The sequence below is a fragment of the Callorhinchus milii genome, unplaced genomic scaffold (genome assembly GCF_018977255.1).
Source record: "Callorhinchus milii isolate IMCB2004 unplaced genomic scaffold, IMCB_Cmil_1.0 Scaffold2, whole genome shotgun sequence".
Taxonomy (NCBI): Eukaryota; Metazoa; Chordata; class Chondrichthyes; order Chimaeriformes; family Callorhinchidae; genus Callorhinchus; species Callorhinchus milii.
The window spans coordinates 13,359,146-13,387,077 of NW_024704743.1; the positions used below are offsets into that span (position 1 = coordinate 13,359,146).

At 42.5% G+C, this 27,932-nt stretch overlaps 1 protein-coding gene and 3 non-coding genes across 4 annotated transcripts in view; 3 read left to right on the plus strand and 1 right to left on the minus strand.

Moving 5' to 3' along the window:
- Positions 1-5,769: 5,769 nt before the first annotated feature.
- The window catches only part of nedd9 (neural precursor cell expressed, developmentally down-regulated 9), a 79,155-nt gene continuing 56,992 nt past the window's right edge, over positions 5,770-27,932 (plus strand). The window contains exon 1 of the mRNA XM_007906384.2: positions 5,770-5,828. Coding sequence (XP_007904575.2) covers positions 5,826-5,828 — 3 coding nt within the window. The 5' untranslated portion in view covers positions 5,770-5,825. The remainder of the gene's footprint in view (positions 5,829-27,932) is intronic.
- Positions 11,947-12,019, plus strand: trnat-cgu. The gene has a single exon. It is a non-coding gene; the product is annotated as a tRNA-Thr (tRNA).
- On the minus strand, positions 16,582-16,653 carry trnat-ugu. Its single transcript has one exon. It is a non-coding gene; the product is annotated as a tRNA-Thr (tRNA).
- trnaa-ggc lies at positions 16,868-16,944 on the plus strand. Its single transcript has one exon. It is a non-coding gene; the product is annotated as a tRNA-Ala (tRNA).

Genomic DNA, 27,932 nt, shown 5'->3' on the forward strand with positions numbered 1-27,932 from the left:
AATGGAAATATCTCCATTGTGTTTTCCCTCCCGATTACTGCCTTTAGGATTTGAAAACAAACACACTGGCCGGCTTTCCTAATGTCTGAGATGGCACAAACTTTTTATCATCTGAAATAGGAGCAGATCATTGTGCAACGGTTGGAATCGTTCTGGTACTATTAAAGGCAGTAAGTCGTGTTTCACAATATCACATTGAATTATTACATTGAACCTATTGCAAGTTTCATCCCATGAATGTAAAATTGCCTGTCTTTTCTGCATATTAGGGTCAAATTAGCAATAAGTTCAGTATGTGTCACACTGGCAGACACCCCCAGCATGCTGGGAGATGTCCATGAAGCACTATACCTGTGAATGTGCAATCCAGTGTTGTGCACTTGTCTTCACCAATGAGAACGATGGTTTAGGGTGGGGTGGGGAGGGATTCTTCTTCCTGTAGATCCAGGTGCATTTGATGTGCTGATTATTAAGTTGTGGTAGAATGCTTGAACATTTGTGTTTGATATCATGTTTTTTTACACCAGGAGGGGGTCTCTATAAGTGCCGCACAGGGTTTACAGTGACGTTTAGTTGCTATGTATTTTGCAGGCGAGCACAGCAATGTTCCACAAAGAGCCATGAAGTGAATGACAAGTTTAATTTGGGGAATTGTTTGCCAGGACACTAGAAGAAACTCCCTTCTCTTCTCAAATAATGCCTTAGAATCTTTAATGTCCACCTGAACCGGCAGTCAGAACCTCAGTTTAACGAGTCATCCGACGAATGGCAATGCACCACATGCTCAACACTGTCAGCTTAGATCATATGATTTCAAAGTCCCAAAGTGTGGCTTGAACCCATAACCTTCTGACTCAGAGGCGAGATTGCTACCAACTGAGCCAGCATAGTGTACCAATGCATAATAATCCTTACAGTGCCTTTCACATCAGGAGGACATCTCAAAGCGCTGCACAGGATGTACTGTAAATTGTAGTGACTGTGTGTTTTGTGGGCCAATATTAAGAGTTCTTTAGGCAACTTTCTTCTGGGTTCAGGTTGTAAATATTCTTGAGTACTTTATGCTGTGATGTATAAAAATGCTTACATTCCCATGTCTTTTTAATTTGCTTCCAATTCCCAATTAGTTCTCCCTTTCCTGTTTCTTTGGAGTTTACCTCCTCGCTCATCTTGTGTATGGCACCACTGTTCCTAAGATGACCCCATTGTGTGCTGTGCTGAGAAAGGCCTATTTTTTCTCCCTTTCATATGTTTCTGTGAGCTGCTGTGTTAGAGCAAAGTGTGCCCCGTGCAATCAATTTACGCAGTACTCATGCTGTTCTTGTGGACTTGACATTAATTCAATCCGTGTGTATTTTGTATTTTTATGCCATGCTAATGATAAAACAGTGCACATGCTTTCCAAATATATCCATATTCCCAATAAGGTATGGCCAAAACCACAGAGGAAATTCTTGATCCTTTCCAAATTATTTCTATGTCCCAGTTTTTCTTTGTATTTGAAGCTTTCTGTTCTTCTCTGAAGTACCCCACAAATTGTTATTCTTATCATTGAGTACTAGTGTGAAATTTACTGCTCAACACAAAAACAAACCAGGAAAGTACCTTTTTTAAAATTAGTTTGTCCATTTTTTTCTACCTTTCTCCCTTCCACTTTGTTCCCGGTCAGGCCTCCTCTTGCTGGGGTGTGGTTCTATGGTTGCTGGTTTTCTCTAGTGCTCCGCCCAAGTGGCCATGGTTCATGTATGAGTCTCAGCAGTGAGTCTCGCCAGGCCACTTGACTGTAAAGGAATCACAGCTGAGCCTGGCCTCTCCCCACACTACTGACACATTCTCATAACCAATAGATGGTGCTGAAGAGGGACTAGGAGCAAAAACCTTGCCTGGGTTGTCCTGCCCTAATATTAGGAAGGTAAGGACCAATTCAGCCTCCCCATCTAACCCCAGATTATATCAGCAAATTTAGCATACACCAGAATTCGAACCAGTGAGTTCCTGGTCTATAAGCTGCAGCTCTATCTAATACACCGTCTGCCCAATCGCCCAAGACATCATAAGGCAAATAGTTTGGATTTCAGGCATCAATTTATAGTTCACCCGAGACTGAGTTTTAGTTCACACCTAATTGTTCTAATTATGTCCAACATTGAAGTCTTACTTCCCTTCCATCTCCTTGTGGGAAGATGGCGGGCAAGGGTAGGTAAGCAAGGTCTCATTTGTGCTGAGCTGGCTCGGCCACAAAATATCAGAATCGATTTGATCCTCTATGGTGGTCTCGGAAGACTGGTTCCTGAACCAAAAGGGTTCATAGTTCTCCAGACTACTGCTGAAGACAGACCAGTGAGCCTGGCTCTTTGGAAGGGCATGGATGGGCAGGCCAGTCACTGGCAACAGGGTTCCTGTGGTATGTGATTTTAGCTGGTTAAGTTCTAGCAGGTCCCCAAAGCATACTCCGGCATCCCCAAGCATTGATTCACACAACCCTTGCCTAATTATTTACAGAATTAATTAAGAAGGTTGTGTCCCTCCAGGGAGAGTGTATGCATTCCAGGTTTTTTTTTGTCAGCCAGGTGTGTGACACATGCGGAAACCCATCACCCGCTTAAGTGTATCCAAACCAAAGTGAAAATTCCACAAATGAATGCCACCTACTGAATGGTCCAGTGTTCAAGATGCTGAATGAAGTGCACAAGATCCCCAGCTTAGTCTGCCTGCAGCACAATATTACCTGATAACACAGGTACTGCAAGTCTATGTGGAAGTGGTAAGAATATATGGAACTTCGCAAGTAATTACTGAAAACATGTGGTGACTGGTATTACAGGCAAATGCTGCAGTCATTTTGCACACAACAAGATCCCCAAACATCCATGAACTAAATGGCTAATTTATCTGAGGGACTATTGGTCAGGACACAAGGAAGAACTCCAAAGCCTTGCAAAAATGAGGATACACCTGGAATGATGCCACCTAGGGAAACAGCAGGACCTACAGCAGTGGTGCCAACTTTTATGGTCGGCCAACAGAATATATTTTTCTGATTGAATGTATCTTGATTTGTGCCATAAATCAAGAAATATTCAATCAAGAAAAAACTGAAAACACACAACTGATTGAACACGTACTTACCTAGATTTTTACAAATGTTTGGGGGTGCGGGGTGCTTTTTGAAGGTCCACAGGACACAGGTTGGCCACACAGACCTAGAGTTTATAGTCTGCAGCAAGTAAGCTGTAAGGCACAGAGGGTGTATGTTTACAATAATAATAATCCTTGCATTTGATACAGCGCCTTTCTAGTCTTCTAAACGTCTCAAAGTGCTTCACAGAATATACTATAAAGTGAATTGACTGTATATTTGTGGGCGAAATGCAGCAGCAGCACACAGCAGTGTCCCACAAACAGTCGTGAATTGATTGACCAATTTATTATTGTGTTTTTTTTCTTGAGGGATTATTATCAGGTGTGTGGAGTAAGGAAATTTGCCCAAGGCTTTGCCCTGCCGGGAATCGAACCCAGGTCTCTCACTTGCCAGACGAGTGTTCTAATCACAGAGCTGCAGGACTCCAAGTTCAGAGCCAAGTTCACTTATCTGTAATGAATAATTATAATAAATCCTGTTGTATATCAATTCCAACTCTTCTTTCCCACCTCCAGGTCAATAACATTCCAGTCAATTATGATTGTCTATGTGCACATTCCACATCCCTGCCAGGAAAAAAGTATGATTTAGTGTGCAGTCATTGGGGAATGTCCGTTTATATGGTTTCAATGAACTGGAAATTCAGGGCACAAATATAGTTTTCAACCATATTGAATTGCAGCATTTCTAAGTTCACTTTAAACTTACAGAGAATGTTTATCAAATAATAAAAAAATTGAGTGTTGAATGATTATCAGACTCTAATCATCTGATTAGGAATAGGTGATGAGAGCCATGGCCTCACAAGGACATGTTCCCAAATTTAGCTGTTTTCAGCTGTTGGACAGAAAGCCACAGATTACAATTACCCCTCTCTACCCGCCCCCCCTCCCCTGCACTTCTCTTCCTCCACCAACCACTCACTCAAGTCCCTTCCTCAGTAAGAGCGAGGCAGTTCAGTGAAGTTGGGCTTTTTTCTTAAAAGAGTGAATGACAGAAAAGAACAACAAGGAAGGTCCAAGAGGAATTAACTTGGAGCAGTGATTAGACAAACTACAACAACAAAATTACATTTGTATAGCGCCTACTAGGGTCTTCAGCCTTGAACGGAGGTATATCAAGTTTTAAATAAGATTGCAAAAGTAAACTCAGAACAATATTTTTAGATAAGACAGTGCAGCAGGACAAGGGCAATGGTCGCAAAGGACAATTTTAGGACAAATGCCACAAAATATTTCTTTACCCAGAGAATAATTAATGACTGGAACAGATAATCAGGAAGGGTGACTTCAGAGGCCAATGCACTGGATGGATGTAACAAGTGGCTTGATGCTATGCTGGGAGGACTGTTAGATGGGGATTCTGCAAGGTGAAGTCAAATGGGCCGCAGGACCTTTGTCATCTGCAGAACTAAATAAATTTACAGCAAAGAAGGTTATTGTGTCTCTGCTGGCTCATTTAAGATCACTCAAACATCTCTTGTGATCAAAATGGGTTTTGAAACATGCCTTCAATTTTTAAATTGAAGGAATGTTTCTCAATCAAGGAATTACCCTTGGAACACTGATTTGATCACTCACTGGATCGCTATTATGACTCTTTGTATGGAAACTGTAGTCAACATATAAAGGGCCAACTCAAAGGTTTAACAAAATATTTATCGACATTTATGTGATTAGTTTTACTTTAGACAGTGAGTGCTGATAAATAGAATAGGAAAGCAAAACAAGTAGCTACAGTTCTGCATGGTTATATGATTTCAGGTTAATCCCATCTCACAGATCCCATAAGCCAATTTCTTGGGGAGAGCGTGCAGGTTTGATTGGACATAAAAGGCTGAAAAACGATATTGCTTACTGTATATTAAATTAACAGCTGCACATACCACATGATGTCCCCTGACTCCCCTTTTAAGGCTATTTAGGGAAACTATACAAAAAGCATGTTGAAACATCACTTTTCCATAAAGGTGGACTTAATTGGTATAATGTTTTGTCAAAGTGAATCTTGCTTTCCAGTGTCAATCTTCACTCCACATTCAATGGAGTCACTCCATTCAATAGCCTTGCACAGAATAGCCCTGGTACAGCAGCGGTAATTTTAGTACATTTACAGATTTAGTGATTTGAGTACAAGGATTAATCTCAAGGCTGTAAACAGGATTCATTATATAAAGATGGTTTATTTCCTTTTTCAGTGGCCCAAACAAACAACAGATCTCAAATGCAAAAGGGGTGTATGTGTTATACAGTCAGGAAGACAAGTTGTTTAAAATCAGATAATTCACTTTCCCCTCGGTGCTATTTGCAGATACCCTGAGTGCTGTTTGATGTACACACTGCAAAGTGGAAAGAACAAAGTTCATAGATTTAAAACCTGAAATGCTTAGATTAGCAATTTGACACACTGTTGAAAATGACTTTTTCCCTCAAGACTATTTTCACAATTACACATCAACAGGCGTGTGTGTAGTATGTGTTTGGTGGGGAGTGGTTTGAATAAAAAGTGGATTTTGAATCCTTTTAACTGAATTGCAGGATCAAGGACGTATAAATGAGATTGAAGCCTTCAGTAATTGAAGACACCTGGCTTCCCTTCCCCTGGCTTCGTAATACAGATCTAGCCAGAAGTCGGGATCCTGTATCATTCCAGCCACAGCTGGTTCCAGCACCCACTACCAAGAATGGTAAGTTTGATATTTCTTTACAATAACCGATTACTTGGTATTTACATGATAGGATTGTTATATCCTTTCTCTGATTCCTCATGTTACCCAGGTGTGAAAGTACGAGCTAGGACAGTGGTGACCAGTTCAATAAACTGATTAAGAGCAACTTCACCAGTTTCGAAGTTGCAAAGAGGAGCATTTTGTGGTCAGGGGGTTGTATTCTGCAGAGATTCAATTACATGTTACAATGCAACGAATATTATTATTATTACATGCTGATTTTGTAAATGATTGCAAAATTGTAAAGTAATACAAATGGATCAGGAATGCTTATTGGACAATCAACGCAGTTAGATTCCTTGGTTACATATAATCCCTGAGATTTCTTCATGGTTCTTTGCTTGTGAGATTGGGGTGTCTTAAATCTCCTGGCGCCTGGTCTCCTAAAGCTTTGGGATCTTCTATTCACTAGTTAGGTAAATGTGTAGAGCTTGATTACATGAGCTGTTGCATTTAGACAAGGCACCTGTGTTTTTAATGTGGAAATGGAAAATGTGCCTCAGGAACAGTTTTTCCCGCTGTTTGCGCTGAAATATTTTGAGGAGTGGGGAAAGATTTTTTCTCATCTGGGAATGGCAGTGCTGGGGAATTGAAAGCTTCTTGTTAATAAAATAATCCTTACAATTGTTGTAGTGCCTTTCACATGCGGAGAATGTCCCAAAGCACTTCATAGGACTTTAATGTAAAGTGGAGTGACTGTATATTTGTGGGTGAATGAGGCAGCTGGATTATGCACAGTAATGTCCCACAAATAGTCATGAAGTGAATCATTTTATCTGGGGGATTGTTGGCTAGGACACCAGGAGAAACTCTTATTGAATAGTGCCATAATGCCCATATGAACAGACAGAGAGGACTTCAGTTTAATGTCTCATTTGAAGAATGGCACCTCCAACAGTGTGGCACACATTGCTGTGTAGGTATAGTACTGAGTCCCAGCATAGACTACAGAGTTCTAGGTCCCGACATGAGACTTCAATCACAACCTTCTTGTACTGAGAGAATTAAATAAATATTTAAAACGAAGTATCAAAGATTCTGGGGAAAAGTAGGAGAACAAATCTAAACAGCTCTAATCTGTCTTTTAGTAAGACAGTCTGAATGCAGCTTCCCCACCCACCCACTTACACACACACCACAAGGCACATTACGCTGATCCTCTAGGTTCCTGTTACACTACACCTCTAGTATTTACCTAATTCTCTTTTAAAAGCTATTATGGACTCAGATTGAAGTGCTAATTATTGTAAAGCAATACATATTCTAACAGTCCAGGTAAACACATTTTTTCTAACCTCCTTATATCTCTGGTGATGATTCTCAATTTAAGCAATCTTGTTATTGGCTTGCTGATGAGCAGAAACAATCTCGCTCTGGAAATAATTAAACTTAAGATCACAAGATTGGTTTGAATTCAGCACATATGATTTCATCATACCCACCTTTCTGTCCTCCCATCACAGGATCTTTTTAAATCAGTCCAGTTCCTGGCCCCCACCACTCTTCCTAAAAACTGTTCCAGTCATTAATTATCATGTGTAAAGAAAAAGCTTCCTGGTGTTTATTTGGAAATTGCTCTTTGCAACTCTGACCTATACCCTCTTATTCTACTGTCTTGATGCATCCTACAGTATTCTTTTGGGCTACATTTTCAATCCCATTTAAAAATGTTATGCACTTCTAACACTTTGTTGCCCAGTTGCAGTGCTGATGGTTCTGACATGTCCCTGGGTAGGCTCGCAGTGAGAAGACTGTGGGGAATTGTACTGAAACAAGTCTTCTATTTTGTCTTTCATTCCCTTTGATGTTTTAGCATTGAAACATTTGGTCCGCTGAACTGGATAAAAGTCTCTCCTGAGAGTGTACTGTTACTAAAGACCTCTTACTGCAACAGTCATGTGGAAGAAATAGCACACACAGCCCGCCCGCCCGTCTGTTATTACGAGTAAATGTAATCTGCAATCTCTCTGATCACTGGGGTGACCTAATCCAGCAAAATCAGGACAACGAGCAATATAGATCATATTATTTTAATTAATTTTGATCCTGTTTTGCTATACAAGTGTGAATTTGATTTCCCAATTGCCTGAGTAATTTGTCTGCTGTATTTAATATAGCATCATTGAAATATCTCTGAGTGCTTCACAGAATTTACTTCATGAGATGTGTATTTGTAGATGAAAATCTTGTTGCTTGAAATGCATTTTAATCGAGTTTGGTTTTACTTCAGACATAGTTCCTTCATCCATTCCTCCCACCACCTCCCATAAACCGCCCACGGCTTGCCTGAAAAGTGAGCAGCACTTGCATTTTTATATGACATGCTTGTCTCCCTTAGAACCTGACATTGAAGAATAAATTTCACAGAAAGCACCAAGAATTCTGAATAAGTAGGAGTTTCAAAGGCACAAATATGGTACCAACTTTCTTTTCTTATTGCCAGCCTTCCTCGATATTTGGGAAAGGGCTCTGCAGACCAGAAACAAAGTGATGCCCAGCATCATAGTGGGAAACACCCAGTTGTCTCTGTGTTCCTTCTCTCCCGGTGGTACTCCCTCCGCACCTGGGATGGGAATGAATGCTGGCCCTGCCAGGGTCACTCGCATCCCAAAGATGCTTTTGGAAGATTGGTTAGCTTGTAGTGCTTCCTGGCAGATAGAGCTTCAATGTAAGATGAAGTACAGGGGGCACCAGATGTTCTCAAATGAGGAGTTTTTCAGCTCATATTGACACTGTCCCTATAAAGTGTTAATAGCTATGTTAATACATAATAATAATCCCTACATTTGATATTATGCCTATAATGTTAAGAATGGCTTAAAGTTCATCACTAGGTGTAGTTATTGTGTATTTTTAGGCAGGCAATTTGCATACATCAAATTCCCACAAATAGTCATGAAGTAAATGATAATTGTATCTGGAGGATTGTTGGCCAGGACTTTTCAATTATTACTATGGGATCTTTTATCAAAGTACTGCATGTCTTCCCCTGCATAGTGTCAGCCTAGACAAGGAGCTCAACATCCAAAACTGGGCTTGAACCCACAGCCTTCAGACCCAAAGGCGAGGTTGCTACCAACTGAACAAAGCCAACACCTATATAAACATTTAAATTGCCACTGACGATAGAAAGAAATTGTGAAATGCAAAGGATTAAATACAGTTTACATTGTGTCACTGCTGGTAGACTTCACTCGGAAGATGTGTTGGAGTTTCTGATCTTAGACAGTAATATACTGAAAACCAACACACTGCAACAGTTAAATTATCATTGCCCAAGGCTGATAACATTGAAGCACTTTTAAAATGAGACCATAATCACTCAAGACTGCAGACTGTATTTTAATTGCTTCAAAGGATTAGTGAGTATTCATTGAAAAATGATTTTACAGGTGCAGTGCTGAGAGCAAAAAAGTTAGTTCTTGTGAAATTGTTTATCTCGCACTTTTGTTATACTACCCTAAGCAACATTGTTTTTGTCAGGGTGTAACACATTACGATGGTTTGGCATGAGGTATATTTACTGAAAGGAATTGCCAGCTTCTCAAAACCACACTAACCACTTGTCTCAATCCAATTTAAAGGCATCTTTTTAGCCATTTAGCTCAATCAAAGAAGAGATTATATTGAAACATAGGTCTCTAGCACTTTATGTTACAATATGAGTTTTTAAAGTGCACTTTCCATGCACATTCAGTCTTCCCTTCTGGAAACGGGTAAACATGGGCCCCATTTGCTCTGTTCTTTGTGGAGTCCTGTAGCTCAGTGGTTAGAGCATTCGCTTTGCAAGCGAGAGACCTGAGTTCAATTCCAGGCAGAGGGCGAAACCTTGGGCAAGTTTCCTTACTCCACACGCCTAATAATAATCCCTCCAAAACCAAAAACATAATAAAAATTGGTCTTTTTCAATCTACGACTGTTTGTGGGACATTGCTGTGCGCAATTGGCTGCCACGTTCGCCCACAAATATACAGTCAATTCACTTTACAGTGTGTTCTGTGAAGCGCTTTGGGACGTCCTCCCGACGTGAAAAGCGCTATATCAAATGCAAGGATTATTATGATTATTATAACCAGAGGTTCCTGTTTCTGAATTTCGGCAGGAATTTGGTTCACAAACGGCAGGGTGATCTGTTCATACTGGTCTAAAATAATCTGCCTTTACCACATTTAGGTATGTTTCCAATGGAGTCCTGTAGCTCAGTGGTTAGTGCACTTGCTTCGCAAACGAGAGACCTGGGTTTGATTCCTGGCAGGGCAAACTTTGGGCAAGTTTCATTGCCACACACACCTCTGTTCACCGAGCAGTAAGTAGGAACCCGGTTGTTAGTTGATTGGTGGATCTCTTTTCTGGGGGTAATAATTCCTTCAAAAAGAATAATAATTGGTCACTCAATCCATGACTGTTTGTGGGACACTGCTGTGTGTAATTGGCTGCCCATTTCGCCCAAAAAATGGTCAATTCACTTTACAGTATTTTCTGTGAAGCACTTTGAAACGTCTCGAAGATGTGATAAGGTGCTACATCAAATGCAAGGATTATTGTTGTTATTACTCAGGCTCCAGATCTAATAATCCTTATAATTATATAGCGCCTTTCATGTCAGGAAGACATCTCGTGACATGGCTTCACAGGATGTGCTGTAAAGTGTAGTGACTGTTATTTTGCAGGCAAATGCAGCAGCTAATTTTCACACAGCAATGTCCCACAGACAGCCATGAAGTGAATGATCAGTTTTATCTGGGGAAACGTTGGCCAAGACACAAGGATCGAAACCCCTTCTCTTTTTGATTAGTGTGATTGTACCCTTAACGTCTACCAGAAAAGGAAAATAGGACCTAGGTTCAATGTCTTATCCGAAGGACAGCACCTCCAACAATACAACGCACTCCCAGAAATGCATTGAATTGTCAGCCTAGACTATACAGGTTCAAAGTCCGACTGGGGTTTGGACGCTCAACCTTCTGACTCAAGCAAGAATATTACCAGTCCGAGCCATACTGACACCCAAATCTACTGCAGTAAATGCTCAGCAAAGAGTGTGTGTTTGTAACTTCATCTGATTTTGCTCTAAATTTCTTTCTCCTTAAGTCATTGGCAGTAATATGTAAATACATTTTAAAATAGTCAGTTTGGGCAGGAACTGGATGAGGGAAGAGTGTGTCTGCAAATGGCAGCTGGCGGTAAGACTATGTGGCAATAATAAAATGTATTTATAGTCTTGATAATATTTAGATAGCCAAACTTCAGGATGATAAATACAAGACAGCTTCCTAACAAAGTTATGAAAGGAATAGTCCAGCTGACTGGTTCACTGCAGTTAGATAGGAGACAGAAACAGGCAGAGATAGAATTGATGATTGTGGAACATTGGGTCTGTTGAGCCTAGGGACATTTTTCTTGTTCCATGCATTTAGTATTCTGAAAACTAAACTTCTTGCACAGTATTTAATCAGCCTATCACATCTGAGATCAACTGAGATACTTTTTAGGCAGTTTTATACCAGTATCACCCTCTTACAGTCTAGACTGACATTTCAATGCCTTGCTGGGGATGAGCTGCATTGTCTGAGGTGCCATCCTTTGGGGCTCAGTACTGCACATTTTGATGTGAATTTATTGCAGTCATTTATCGTGCGATGCTGCACAGTCAGGTGTTTTGTACTGAGAACTCTAGTTTGTAAATGGCTGCATTGTAAACTATTAGGTGATTTGGTGGTTGACCCTTGATCCATGCGTCACTTCACATGGCTGTCAATTAGACTTAACCATTTGTTACTGGCTATATCTGTGTTTGTCTATCTACTTCAGTTGTAGACTTTGATACACATTTGGTGAGGTGTTAACTGATAACTAAATCATTCTTACGTAAGGGGCATCACACCAAGGGATCTGTGTTAGTGGCAATGATTCCCAGCACGTAGATTTGCCTGGCTTGGTACTGGGGAGCATTGCATTGCAAGCGATGCTGTCTTTCAGAGAAGACAAACTGAGGCCCCATCTATCTGTTGAGGCGGACATAAAAGATTCCATGGCAAGATTGAAAAAGAGAACTTTCGCAAGTTGGCAATTCTAGATTCCTGTAGCTCAGTGGTTAGAGCAGTCACCTCGTAAGCGAGAGGACCTGGGTTCGATTCCCAGCAGGGAAAAATGTTAGGCAAGTTTCCTTACTCCTTATGCCTCTGTATACCTAGTAGTAAGTAGGAACCCATTTGTTAGTTAATTGGCGTATCATTCTTCCGGTGGTCATAATCCCTACAAAAAATAAGAATAATTTGGTCATTCAATCCATGACTATTTGTGGGACACTGCTGTGCACAATTGGCTGCTGCATTTTGCCCACAAAATATACAGTCGATTCACTTTACAGTGTGTTCGGTGAAGCGCTTTGGGACGTCCTCCCGACGTGAAAAGCGCTATATCAAATGCAAGTATTATTATTATTATTTACAGTATTGTATTAAGCACTTTGAGATGCTTCAAAGATGTGATAAGGAGCTATATTCAAATGCAAGGATTATTATTATCCTCCAGATAATTTGGTCATTTGGCTGTTTGTGAGATCTTGCTGGTACATGTGACTGTCCACAAAAAAGTCATTGCAGTTTATATAGCTATATCTATGGATATTTCATTGTGAAAGGTAAGGTACTATAAAACTGTAAATTCTTTCCCCTGAGCTGCCTGAGTACCTAGTCTCAGCTATCCCATTGTAGAGAATCACAGAATTGAGACATCCCCCTACCCCCACCGCCGACCCACCCACCCACCCAGAGAAAGGAAGCTGACCATCATCAGACCCTTTGTGCACTGGCCAGCAGGTACTTCTAAGATGTCTTGTTGATAGCCTGGGAGTACGGCTGCTATCATCAGTAAGCAGTCCAGCAAATAAAACAGAGTTTGTATGTTCAGTTTAAAAATCCATATTTCGCCATGTAGTTTTGCAATCAGCGTTATGGGGTAAAATTCGGGACATTTTGTAAGGTGTCCAACATTCCTGTCCAACTAACAACTGGTCATTCACTTCATGGCTGCTTGTGGGGCATTGCTGTATGCAAATTGGCCACTGGGTTTACCTAAAAAGACACAGTCGTAGATCCTACGAAGCGCTTTGAGGCATTTTGATAACATGATAAGGCGCTGCATCAACTGCAAGAATTATTATTATCATTATACTTTTCTGCTGCACTCAAATACCGGCCTTCAGCATTGAGGCAGCATTTCAGTACAGGGATTCTCTGAGGCGAAACTCCTGGGTAGGGGAGAAGGGATATTGCTAGATTATGAAACGTGTCTAATTTCACCCCTTTAATCTGAGTGGGTAATCTTATGAAACAGATTTGCTGAAGAATTTGGAGCAAATGAGTTCAGTGCCTATCAGTTGAGGCTTTTTAGAAACCATACAAATAATATAAACCTTGTCTGTTTTATTATCATTTAAATTGGATGACTGTTGCACCATTTCCTCTTGTAATTAGTAGATAATTTTTCTTTGGATTCACTATAATCAAAAAGGAAGTCAGCACAGCCTGAGGACAACAGCCCCCACCCAGCCCGCCATGCCCCCAGCTCCATCCATCAATTACCCACTGATCCCTAAAACAGTCTTTCCAGAACCAATGAGAACAGCTAACAGCTTGAATCCCCCCTTCACTCAGCCCGAACCCGTTCCCCCACTCAACCTGAATCCCCTCACTTCACTCACTGACCACAATTCCCCTCCCTTCACTCAGCTGAATTCCCTCCCCCACACTTACTCACTCAGCTCAAATCTCCCTCCCCTCTGCCCCCCCAAAAAATAACACACACACACAGACACACACACACAGCTGTGTAAATGAGTGTGTGGGTGGAACAGTGAGTAAGAGAGAGAACAAACACCAGCCTTACCATCAGCATCTGCCCAAAACTGTCTGTTTACCCCAGGACTTAATTGTAAGCTTTCAACTAAGATTTTAACTACGATTTGTTTAAAAAGAAAGTTTGGCTGGGAATGGTCATTGTGTTTTCCTACCTCTGGTTCATTTCCTGTTTGTTTTTTTTGCTTGTACATTGATGTCGGATGAAGTTGTTATTGAAAAGAAAACTCTTCCATTCATTGTTGAGCACCGACAATGTAATGCACACCAAATCACAGTGGTATTTCTTTACTGCCAGAATAAAAGATGGTGTTAACTGCTCCAGGTGGGCGCTTTCTTGTGGAAATCACTTGCACACTGTAGATGTGACAGAAATACTTCATGGAGGGACAGCTGTTCAGTGACTGGTCTCTAGGTGCTGGGTACTGATTCCCGAGGTCTGAAATTGAATAGTTTTAGCTCTAAGAGCGTCATCTTAAAGTTTAAGATCATGCAAAATTTTCAAACAATTCTTAAATTTGCTTTAGTTTACTTCCTAAATGTAGTTTTCCACAAGAAGAACTATAGATTCAGTTTGGCTTTCAAATTCCATCTATTTAGCATAGTGGCCAAAAGCGCGGTCAGACGTAAGCCTTCATATTGCTGCCGGCATGCCCTTTGACAATGGTAACTCGCTGCAAAGGCAACGGGGAATCTGCTGACCAGAATGGTCGAGGTAAGTTTGCTGTTGAAAGAATCACATTTGTATCTTTGCAGATTTGCTCAGAAGCCCACAATGAAAATTCAGCATTAAACACAGAGTTAAGGTCCACGTCAGTAATTCTGCATTGTTTACACTGCACCTTAGCTGTGACTTTGCAACAGATTTGCAGCTCAAAAGTAAATGGAGCGATTATTTAGTCAGTTCCAGCCTGCATTGTTTGGGTTTTACCAGGTTCGCCCTTCAGGGGACAGGCAGAACAATAACGGGCTGAAGATGTTGTTTGGTTTATGAAGGCCCCATAGCAGAAAGGAGTGGCAGCCAGCAAAAGAAACAATGAGATGCTTCATTAACCGCTGGTTGGACTCAATGGGGATATGTGAAGCTAGCAATCCTGCACCGAGCCTGTTGGCCCAATTTCAAAGCGCAACTTTTCACAGCCATCAGTGCCAAGAATACCGGGGGAAGGGGAGAGACATCTACGAAGCTTTTAGAAAGTTGCCAGAGGTGCTGTAAAATGTCTGGTGCTTTAATGAAATTTGAATTGTCAATTTTACTGCAACTGATGACAGCTCCGATTTATTCAAAACTGTCTCCTGGCAGTAAAGGTTGCACTCGATCGTCAACAGGATTTCTGTTTAATCTGGAGCCCCGGTGAGAGAACTGGCATAGAACTATCAGTAACATAGTTCCACAGGTCCTGGTGAAAGCACATGTGCTTTGTCAGACTGTGGGGCTTTTTGATGCTTAGATTTTACACAATCTTTTAGTTAAATCTTTATAATAGGATTTTCATTGTAATTGGAAATATACCCTTTGCACAGAGGGAATCAATTAGTCCTTCTACAAAAGAAACACCTCCCTGGATTCTGGGCTGAGTTAGCTGTTCTCAGTCAGGCAAGAGGAGAACCTTCAGAATAAATGTGGAATTCTGTAGTGTATTGGCAAGAAGAGCATTCGCCTCACAAGTGAGAGGACCTGGGTTTGATTCCCGGCAGGGCAAAACCTTAGGCAAGTTTTCTTACTCCACACGCCTCTGTTTATCTATCAGTAAGTAGGAACTCAGTTGGATCAATTTTCCGAGAGGTAATAATCCTTTCAGAATGTACTGTAAAGTGAAATGACTGTATATTTTGTGGGCGAAACACAGCAGCCAATTACGCACAGCAGTGTCTCACAAGCAGTCGTTGATTGAGTGATCAAATTATTATTATTTTTCAAGGGTTTATTATCCCTGGAAAGCTCCAATCCGTCAATCGACTAACAACCGGGTTCCTACTTACTGCTAGGCAAACAGAGGCGCGTGGAGTAAGGAAACTTGCCTTAGGTTTTGCCCTGCCCGGGAATTGAACCCGGGATCTCTCGCTTGCGAGACGCATGCTCTAACTAATACCCTCCAGGACTCCACCAAGCCAGAGAGGTACATACCCATAGGACACAGAGCTTTGTGGTAAAATTGAGTGTTTACCCAAGTGGTCTCTGATAATGTGTGTAACCTAGGATGGGTAACAGGAATGATCCTTTATTTTTGAGAAAGTTGATAAAAGAAAAATGTTGGCAACTGGCAAATGTTCGTCTAGGACCCATTTACCACTTTTTCTGTCAGAAATGTCTGGAATTTCTGTTATTTTCTTGGGAACTAAAACCATTATTTGGTTGCTGTAGTTAAAAAATGTTAAAGGTCAATGTACAGGTCAAGTGCAGGGAAAGGAGCAGCCTCTGCTCAATGCTGGATATGAGTGAAAGAATTGCGTATTCACTTCTGAGATCAGCTGAACTCCAGTTAAATCTCCCTAATCAATCCAGTACTGACAAGAAATTAAATCATTTCAGTCAGACCCACCTTAATGCTGCGGCCATTATACACTGACAGGGAGCTAGAAAGCAAACCCCCTCTTCAATGTAATAACAATCATAATCCTTGCATTTGATATAGCGCTTTTCACGTCAGGAGGACATCCCAAAGCGCTTCACAGAACACACTGTAAAGTGAATTGACTGTATATTTGTGGGCGAACGCGGCAGCCAATTGCGCACAGCAATGTCCCACAAACAGTCGTAGATTGAAAATGACCAATTTATTATTGTTTTTTGGTTTTTTGGAGGGATTATTATTAGGCTCTGTGTGGAGTAAGGAAACTTGCCCAAGGTTTCGCCCTGCCTGGAATTGAACTCAGGTCTCTCGCTTACAAAGCGAGTGCTCTAACCACTGAGCTACAGGACTCCACTGAACCTTCCTAGTCTATTGATTTTGTAGCCACACAAGTATTTTTTTTCAAAAAAAGGTTCCTACCCTTCTCCTCCAATTTAAAAAAAAATAACTACCACTCCTAGAACTACCAGTCCTGCAGCACAGGAGAAGGTCACTTGGCCTATCATGCCTATGCTTGCTTGATGGTGCTGGAACCTTCATTGCACTCAGTGGTGTCTCACAAACATGCTGGAGTCTGTAGCTCAGTGGTTAGAGCCCTTGCCTGGCAAGCGAGAGACCTGGGTTTGATTCCCAGCAGGGCAAAACTTTGGGCAAGTTTCCTTACTCCACACACCTGAAATTAATCCCTCAAAAAAAACAATAATAAATTGGTCACTTCAATCCATGACTGTTTGTGGGACACTGCTGTGTGCAATTGGCTGCTGCATTTTGCTCACAAATATGCAGTCAATTCACTTTACAGTATATATTGTGAAGCGCTTTGAGACGTCTAGAAGACATGAAAATGTCAAATGCAAGTATTATTATTATGCATTGAGTAACCATATTATTATTTTATTGACTAACAACTGGGTTCCTACTTACTGCTAGGTAAACAGAGGGTGTGAAGTAAGGAAACTGGCATATGGCCTAAATCAAGAAAATTTATTTTGTTGACCAACCACAAAGGTTGTCTGCTACTATGAGTTCAAAGTCCCATTGTGGGGCTTGAACCCACAACCTTCTGTCTCAAAGGGGAAGAGTGTTACCAACTGATCCAGGCTCAAACCAATGACATTTCCATTGTTATCATCGACGCACCACAGAAAGCCGGAAAACACTGAGATAAATTTGACTTCTTCACACTATGCACTAGAAGTGTTCCTCAGTTCCAATACATCATGGCAGGCCCACGGTGAACCCTGTACACAGACCCACAGTACACTGCAGAATAATAGACTCCAGTTGCCTCCAGAAACTTGTAATCCAGAAGCAGGTATAAGACCTCTTGAATTCTTTAATGATCAGTAAAGAGCTGCTGCCTGGGGACAGCAGGATCAGTAATCTGAACTTTTGCCTTTCTTTGAGAATAATTCTTGCATTTGAAATAGCACTTTTCACATTAGGAGAACTCTCAAAGCGTTTCACAGGATTTTACTGGAAAGTGTGATGAATGCATTTTGTAGGGGAACGCTGATAGAGAAATTGCACAGTGACCTTGAAAAACATTTCAAACTGAAATGAGCTGGCTGCGTTTACATTTTAACAAGGTAGAGAGGGGTCTGTCAGTTTAGGCCTTCTTGCATGCAACTGTTTTATTTGGTTTCTATCCAAGTGTTGCTGAAGACCTAGCAGACTCTGTTTTATCAACACTTTGGTGCTAAATGGGTTTGCTCGTGTGATGTTGTAAATATGGTCGTTTGCTAGAGCTAGATTGTGCACTGACTCAAGCTGTGGAAGAGCCAGAATTCAGTTGGCCCACTTTATTGTTGGCTAGTGTTAGCAGTGACATTACTCAGGCTAAATGCCTGGCTCAGGAAATGTGATCCAGACTATCCACCTTGGCCCAGTCTACCCAGACTCCTCCTTGGAGAGTGGATAAGGAGTACTGGCTTCAACTGAGACATTCGGCAGATGCTCAAGAATTGATATGTTAGAGAAGAAGAAATTCTGCTGTATCGGAGTGAAAAGTTATTGCATTGTTGCTACAGTCAGTCAGGCCAGTTGATGACTAAAGATGTGATTGTCTACCTGGCTCTCGCAATGTTTGGGCCCAATGCCACAGATCGATATATTGCACTGCAGGGAGAGTCAGTGGACTTCCAATTCGTAGGATACCAACTTAACTCAACAAAATAGTGAACGATATCCCATGAACAAACAATACGATGATGTAGTGCACTAAGTTTAGGTCCAACCATTGCAAGAAACTGGGGAGGGAAGAGGTGGGGTGGGTGGGGGGGCTTGAGGATCGCACTCGATAACTAAACAGAGCTAATTTTCTGTTATCGACTGTTGTCAGTTAGTGACCAGCCTCATTGGAAACATGTATCAATAATGTGGTAATGAACACTGGTGATCATTATCATCAGTGTTAATTATCACATCAGCTGACCAAGTTTTCACCCCAATATGTAGTGCTGTATGTACAACGGAGTGGAGATGAGTTGTGCTTCAATTGTATTGCTTGTTCATGGGATACCGCTTGACTATTTTGTTGATTTAAGCTGGTATCCACCTAACTGGAAGTCAGTCCGTTGCCTCTCTCTGCAAGCCAATAGTGCAATGACTCGATGCTTGGCTGATAATTACTGTATAATTTGGGAAAATTACTTCAACAGGTTTTCATGTAGCTTTAGACAACAGATAGAGCAGGGCAAGTCAGAGGGGTTGAGTTCCTGAAGGAGGAAGTTCCAGAAGAAAACAGTCTTGGTCAAGAACTGGATGTGAGAGAGGAAAAGGAGCTGAGGATCAAACTGAATGTCAAGGTTGGATACTGCTTCAGTGAGTTGGAGAGAGATGCTAGGAAGGTTGAATAGATTGGAGGCAAAAGCAAGATGGCATCTGCAGGAGCTGAGGAGAATGGCTTCAATCTTGTCCATGTTGAGTAGAAGAAAGTTGAGTTTCATAAACGACTTGATATCTGACTGACAGAAAGGTCACAACATCAAATCAAGAGTGGAAATAGAGAGGGCAACTTAGGTGACATTAGCGTGTTCATAGAAACAAATCCATGTTTACGGTTGTAACAGGGTGTGATTGTACTCTCTAGTGTGCCAGGGCTGCTAGAAGGCAAAGCATAATCTTCATGGCTGCTTCCTATTAGAGATTGTATCATGCACGTTCGCCATTGATACTCAGACATGGATTGTGTTTCTATGGTTTATGCAAACATGTCACTAGCTGCTGGGACTCAAATCCTTGCCGTAACCAAAGATTTTATTATATCAATAACATATGGTTAAACAAGTTTCATAGATGGCTAGGCCAGACGAACAGCATTGTAATAAGGAATAATCCAGAAAAAGGAGGGATTAGACAGGAGAGAAATGCAGAGCAGACTCGTTTGGTCTTGGCGTGCGTACGCATAAATGCATGGAGTGTGACAAATAAGGCAGACTCAAGTTGCCACATGGGGTCATGATGTAGTGGCAATAACAGAGACCTGGCTCAAACAAGGGCAGGAATGGGAGCTGAATATTCCTGGCTACAATGTATCCCTATCAGGAGGGATAGGTAAGGGGGAAAAAAAGGAGGGGGGTGGCAATACTGATTCAAGACACAGTTACGGCCCTGGAAAGGTACAATGTGCTAGAGGGTCCAAGAACAGAATCTTATTTGGTTAGAGTTAAGGAGCAGAAAAGGAGCTGTTACTTTGTTAGGTGTATATTATAGACCACCAGATAGTGGGAAGGAGATAGACCAGCAAATCTGCAAGCAGATTTCAGAAAGATGCAAAACCAATAGAGTAGTGGTAATGGGAGACTTCAATTATCCTAACATAGACTGGCAAAATAACAGTGTAAAGGGCAAGGAGGGGGAAGGATTCCTGAAATGTGTGCAGGTTAAGTGTCTGGATCAGTATGTTTCCAGCCCAATGAGGAAGGAAGCAGTGCTGGATCTAGTTCTGGGGAATGAAGTGGGGCAGGTTTCAGTAGGAGAACATGTGGACAACAGTGATTACAATATCATTAGTTTCAGAAGAGTACTTATGGAAAGATACAAGGAGCAATCAAAGGTGAAGATACTCAACTGGAAGAGGGCTAATTTCAGTGAGTTAAAAAGGGACCTAGACAAGGTGGACTGGAAAGAAAGATTGGCAGGTAAACCAGCTAATGAGCAATGGGAAGCTTTCAAGGAGGAAATAGTCTGGGGACAGAACAAATATATTCCCACAAAGGGGAAAGATAGGGCATCCAAACCTCCCTGGATGACTAAGGAAATTGGGATGAAAATAAAACAGATAAAGGAGGCTTATGATAAATGTCAGGTCCAAAATACAGAAGGTAATCAAATAGAATTTAGAAAGTACAGAGGAGAACTGAAAAGGGAAATAAGAGGGGCAAATAGATTGTATGAGAAAAGATTAGCGGGTAGCATAAAAGGGAACCCTAAGATATGTTATAAGCATATAAAGAATAAAAGGTTAGTCAAAGTAGGGTGAGTACAACTGGGGACCAAAGAGGACATTTTTTTGGAGCAGAGGGCATGGCTGACATATTGAATCAGTACCTTGCGTCTGTCTTCTCAAAAGAAGAGAATGCTGCCAATGCCACAGTATCGGAGGAGAGAGTAGAGAAATTGGATAAGATAAGAATAAACCGAGAGGAGGTACTAAAAAGGTAGATAAGTCACCTGGTCTGGACAGGATGCATCCTAGGTTACTGAGAGAAGTAAGAGTGAAAATAACAGAGGCTCTGACCACAATCTTTCAATCCTCCTTTTTCACTTAGAAAAATATGGGTTAATAAAGGCTAGCCAACATGGATTTGTCAAACACAAATCGTGTCTAACAAACCTGATAGTTTTTTGATGAAGTAACGGAGAGGGTGGATGAAGGTAGAGCAGTTGATGTCGTTTATATGTGTTTTCAAAAGGCATTTGATAAAGTACCACATAAGAGGCTTGTAAGCAAAATAGAAGCCTATGGTATTAAATGGCTGCATGGATACAGAACTTGCTGGGAGACAGAAAGCGTGCAGTGGTGTCCCCCAGGGGTCAGTAATGGTCCCATTACTGCTATTTTTGATCTGTATGAATAACCTGGACTTGGGTATAGAGAGTACAATTTCCAAGTTTGCAGATGATACTAAGCTCGGAAAAGTAATAAACAGTGAGGTGGATAGTAGCAGACTGCAAATTGACATAGACAGACTGGTAAGATGGGCAGACACGTGGCGGGTGAAGTTTAATGTGGAGAAATGCGAAGTGATGCATTTTGAGAGGAGCAACAACACAGCAAAATTACATTTATAGAGCACCTTTCACGTCGGGAGAACGTCCCAAAATCCTGAACAGTCAGGTGTCGGGGCCCGAGCATGGGGGAGGGGTGGTGGAGGGGTGAGGCAAGGCAGAGAGGTGGGAGGGTGACCAAAGGCACGATTGAAGAGAAAGGTCTTGAGACCGGCTTTGAAGGAGGCAAGGGAGGAAGCGAGGTGAAGGGACCGTGGGATGGAGTTCCAGAGTGTGGGGGCAGAGAGGCTGAAAGCCCGGCCACCGATGGTAGGGCGGGTCGGTTGGGAGACATGGAGCAGATCGGAGTCCACTGAAACAGAGGGAGCGGGCAGGTTGGTAGGGAGTCAGCAGGTCAAAGAGGTAGGAGGGGGCAAGGCCATGGATGGCCTTGAAAGTGAGGATGAGGATCTTGAACGCGATCCTCTGGGGGATGGGGAACCAGTGGAGTCGGGTGAGGGTGGGAGTGATGGGGTCGTGGAGCCTGATGCGCGGGAGTACACAAGCTGTAGAGTTTTGGATAATCTGCAGCTTGTGAAGGGAAGAGTTGGGAAGGCCGATGAGGAGGGAGTTTCCGTAATGTGGATGTGGGGGAGAAAGGACAGTTCAGAGTCAAACAAGACTCCCAGGTTCCTGACTGGCTTAGTGAGGTTGAGTGTGCAGCCATGGAGGCTGATGCTGCCAGCGCCCGAGGTGCGGAGGCACTGGCGTGAGCCAATCAGAAGGGCCTCGGTCTTGCTGATGTTAAGTTGGAGAAAGTTGTCCCTCATCCAGTGCTTGATGTCGGACCGGCAGTTGGTCAGGACGCCAGTAGTCCTGGAGTTGAGGGTGGAGGCAGAGAGATAGAGTTGGGTGTCATCTGCATACATGTGGAAATTTATCCCATGTTGCGGATGATGTCACCAAGGGGGAGCATGTAGAGGGTGAAGAGGAGAGGCCTGAGAACAGAGCCCTGAGGAACACCACACAAGACAGTGCGGGGGCTGGAGAAGAAGCCATTTGCTATGACGAAGTGGAGGCGGCGTGAAAGGTAGGACCGGAATCAGTCCAGGACAGAACCTTGAAAGTTGAGGCAGGAGGATAGGTGGTGGAGGAGGATTGAATGTTTTTTGCCATGTGAAGTTACAATAAAAGTAACATTGAAACACTGAACTTGGCGTTTTTCCAACCTTTAACCAAATCTCAAGCACAGGTGCATCTTATGGAATACTTCTTTACACAGAGTAATGAACAGGTGGAATGGGTTACCTGGAATTAAAGTTAGGACACTGGACTCATTTAAGAAGCAACTCAATGGTAAGACAGCAAAGTGGATATTCATGAAGGATGAGATCAAATGGGCCGAAGGGCCTTCTTTATCTGAATTTCTTATGATGAATGTACCATTGTGTCCCCAACATAAAGGTTTTTTAATCTTTAGTTTCTCTGACAATACACTCATTCAAACCTCTCCCCATTTCAGCATCCCCTGAAGCATTTTAAAATGAGTCAACTCTATCCCGAAGAGACGTCCTTTTGATAGAGATTTAAAGAAGAAATTATTAAATTGGTCATCTTTTTGCTGCTGTTTTATCTCTGCAATGATGGAGGGCAGCACTGAGTCCAAAGTCAAGCACTTGGGAATCCTGTGCTTTATTCTAACCCAGTCTCTATCCTTCTCCCTTGCTAAGTATCCAACTCCAGGACTATGAAGTGGTTAAGAAGTTATTCTACGTAAAAAATGTTGTATAAATGCAAGTTGTTGTCATTGTCTTAATCTGTAAAACCATTTTGTTTTAACGTTTGAGATTTTAAGATCTTAACATTTTCACACAAAAAACAGTCACCCCACTTTACAATATATCCTGAGAAGCGCTTTGAGATGTCCTCATATATGAAATATACTGTATCAAATGTATAAATTATTATTTATTCATTTTTATTAGGCATAATTGTTGAAAATACTTAAATTGAATCAGAATTTGAAAGCCGGTTCTGAAAAAGGAATTCTGCATTATCTTAAATTTTATGACCAAATGGTGTTACAAATTAAGGCTAGGAAGAATGTTGTGCTTTCAACTTGCTCAATGCTGGCTTTACTTCGCTTCAGATTTTATCAGTATCTGTAGCTGATCACAGTTGGAAGCAAAGCCGGGAAGATATGTGTAAGGCCATATCTTTAGGAATTATTTTCAAACGTTGATTCCAGCAATCAACAAATTCATGAAATATAAATCCTTCTTTCACTTGTCACTGGCTGCACTATTATTATTGCCACCTCATATACCCAGCGCCATGCTAATATGACCTTTGATACCATTTGGCATTACAAAGTGACATGGAGTCCTGTAGCTCAATGGTTAGAGCACTCGCCTTGCAAGTGAGAGACCTGGGTTTGATTCCCAGCGGGGCAAAACTTTGGGCAAGTTTCCTTACTCCACACAACTGATAATAATCCCTCAAGAAAAAAAACAATACTAAAATGGTCACTTCAATCCATGACTGTTTGTGGGACACTGCTATGTACAATTGGCTGCCGCATTTCGCCCACAAATATACAGTCAATTCACTTTACAATATATTCTGTGAAGCGCTTTGAGACGTTTAGAAGCCGTGTAAAGCGCTATATCAAACGCAAGGATTATTATTATTATTACATGTGGCATTGCTTTGTCAGGTGTCAGGGGCAGGAGGTTGTGGGTTCAAGTGCAGTGCTGAAGAAGTGTTGCATTATTCAAATGAGAACTTAAACCAAGGTCCTGTCGGCCTGCTTAGGGGAACATTAAAAATCCCAAGGCATTATTCTAAAAGAGAATGGAATTTCAGCTGTTGTCCTGGCCAAAAGTCCCCAGGTAAAGTTGCTTGTTGTGGACATTGTTATATGAAAATTATCAGTTATGTTTGCCGTTTGGACTTTAGTGATATTTCTCTTAATAGAAATCAGTAACGGGACATTGTCTCTCCTCATTCTTCCTCCCAAAATGCATCACTTTGTATTTCTCCACATTCAACTTCATCTGCCATCTGTCCGCCCATTTTACCAGTCTTTAAGCAGATCTTAAGCTTCCTGTGTTCAGATTAATAAACACTGTACAAATATTAACTTTAAATGCGTAATGTGTTGGAGGCTGGTTTTCCAATATACATTGGTACCCATGTGAAGTTGTCCACTGAGGAATGGATGAATAAGCACAAAAAGTTTGTTGCATACAATTATGCTGATGGCTTATACTACCTGAGCAGATGCTGCCAAGTTATTATGCGAGGGGAGAGAGATGGGCACGAAAGCAAATATAACTGTAGTGCTCTAGAGCACTCATTCCTTACTTTTTTGGAGTTTCCAACGCTCAGCTACTTTGACCCTGCATGATTTTGTATGTGTACATGTGTGTGGCCTGGCAAAAGTGAGCTGTTGTCTCACCATAGAGATAAAAAGGAAAAAAAACATTTTTACTGTTTTGTGTTTAAAAAAAGGTTAACATGAAAACCGATTAGTGACCGCTGATGATGTTCAAATTACAAAAGTCCTTTTTTGAGCTTAGTTAAAAAAAATCTGCAATAATTGTGCCAAATTCAACACATTTGATAATCATTACATCAAATGTATTATGAAAATGTAAATTGTTCTTATCAGATTTTTACATCCCATATTATGCCAAACCCCAAATGCATGCCAGATCAGTGCCAGTTTGAACCAGGCCTACTTCCAAAGTAAATGTGTTGCTGCTGGTGTGTATGTAAGTAGATGACTGGTGTATTTATATTGCCATCCTTGTAATGAGACACTATGAGGTCCCATCTGCATGTTCAGGTGAAGGAAAAAGGTCCGATAGCACTATTCAAAAAGAGTAGAGATTCCGGGGTCCGGGCCAATAATCCTCCAGATGAATTCATCATTCACTTCATGGCTGTTGATAGGGCATTGCTGAGCATTGACTGCTGCATTTGCCCCAAATACACAGTCACTACACTTCACAATAATTGATGTGAAGTGCTTTGCAATGCTTTGCAATCTGCTACATCAGATGCAAGGATTATTATTATTACTGAACAGCAAAATCAGCTAGAGATTGCTCTGAATTCTTTCAAAGTGGAGCTTGGATCTAACCTGATAACGGTGAGGGGTTGGAAATAGGGGGCATAAAATCCTGAACACTGGTAGCTACACTGAAATAACCATAAGGATATGATCTGTAATGTCCCACAATACAGGGAAGGCCCACAGAACAACAACAACAACAAGCTTCCATTTATAGAGCGCCTTTCACGTCGGGAGGACGTCCCAAGGCGCTGTACAGTTGGGTCAGGAACCGAGCAGGGGGGAAATGGTCAGGGTGAGGGGAGGGAAGGGAGGGAGCGAGGAGGGGGTAGAGAGTCGAGAGGGGAGCTGAAGGCACAGTCAAAGAGAAAGGTCTTGAGACCGGCCTTGAAGGAGGAAAGGGAGGAGGCGGCGAAGGCACTGGGGGATAGAGTTCCAGAGCCTCGGGGCTGAGAGGCTGAAGCCCGGCCACCGATGGTAGGGCGGTTGGGGCGGGGGATGTGGAGCAGACCGGAGCCAGAGGAACGGAGGGTACGGGCAGGTAAGTAGGGGATAGTAGGTTGGAGAGGTAGGAGGGAGCAAGGCCGTGAATGGCCTTGTAGGTGAGGATGAGGATCTTGAATTCGATCCTCTGGGGGATGGGGAGCCAGTGGAGGCGAGCGAGGGTGGGAGTGATGTGGTCCCGAAGCCTGGTGCGGGACAGTACACGAGCTGCAGAGTTCTGAATGACCTGCAGCTTGTGGAGGGAGGTGGCGGGAAGGCCGGCGAGGAGAGAGTTCCCATAGTCCAGCCTTGAGGTGATAAAGGCGTGGACCAGAGTTTCCGCAGCGTGAGGGGTGAGGTAGTGCCGTAGTCTGGCGATATTCCGGAGGTGATGGAAGGCGGTGCCAGTTGTGGCGCGGATATGAGGGAGAAAGGACAGCTCAGGGTCGAACAGAACCCCGAGGTTCCTGACTGGCTTTGAGAGGTGGAGAGTGCAGCCTTGGATGCTGATGCTGTCAGCGCCTGAGGTGCGGAGGCGCTGACGTGAGCCAATCAGGAGGGCCTCAGTTTTGCGCACGTTGAGATGAAGAAAGTTGTCTCTCGTCCAGGACTCGATGTCGGACAGTCAGGCTGTCAGGACATCGGGGGTCATGGAGTTGAGGGTAGAGGAGGAAAGGTAGAGTTGGGTGTCATCTGCATACATGTGGAAGTTAACCCCATGTCTGCGGATGATGTCACCACAGGGGGAGCATATAGAGGGTGAAGAGGAGGGGACCGAGGACAGAGCCCTGAGGGACACCACACGAGACAGTGCGGGGGCTGGAGGAAAAGCCATTCGTGGAAACAAAGTGAAGACAGAAGCCACAAACTGCTTGTGTTCACATACTACACCACTATCAGCATAATCAGAGGAAGCGGACATGACTGTCTCCAGCACTTTTGCCTTTGAAGAGAGTGTTGGGGGTTGGGGGGGAAATAGGATCATGGTCATCATCTCTCTCTGCAAACAATAGTAATACAACAACAAGAAGTTGCTGTTATATTGCACCCTTAATGTAAAATAATTTCTCTCTGTGCTTTACAGGGACAGGGATGGACTGCAGATGGAGTGAGGGGTAAGGGAAGGAAGTCTAAGCACGATCTAAGAGATGGTCTTTAAGGCGTGACTTTAAAACCAATTTGGGGGGAAGGGAGATAGAGGGATGGAGTTCCAGAGAATAGTAGCATAGAATTGGAAAAGTCAGCCACCAGTCGTGGAGGACACAGGACGTGGGACGTGCTGCAAGCCTGAGTTAGACAAACAGATCTTGCTCTTCCCTACCTTTGTGATCTGGTAACACCACATCAACCTGTCCACTCCTTCCACTGGCCTGCTCAATGTTCCCCGCCCTGCTTGCCTCACCATTGGCAGTCTTGCCTTCAGCTTTTCCTCTTCCACCCTCTGGAACTCCATCCCGGAATCCCTTTAACTCGCCACCTCCCTTGCCTCCTTCAAGGCCCATCTCAAGACCTTCCTCTTTGGCCGGGCTTTCGACCATCTTCCCAATTCCCCCCCCCTCACCCCCCACCCCATTTGCTACCCTCAAACCCTCTCAATTCCAACCCCCAAATCAGGTATAAAGCCCTCCGACATGAAAGACATTATATAGATGTAATTTTGTTGTTGGTGTGGTTGATTTGAGCAATAGGGAGGTAACGAGATTTGCCTAATTATAACACTGCGATCGAGGCAAGGCTCTTGGTGATGATGTGTGCAAATTGGACATGTTTACTCACAACCTACACAGTCTTACCGCTTTACAGTATATCCTATGAAACATTTTGAGACATCTTGACAATGTGCTAAGGTGCTATATTA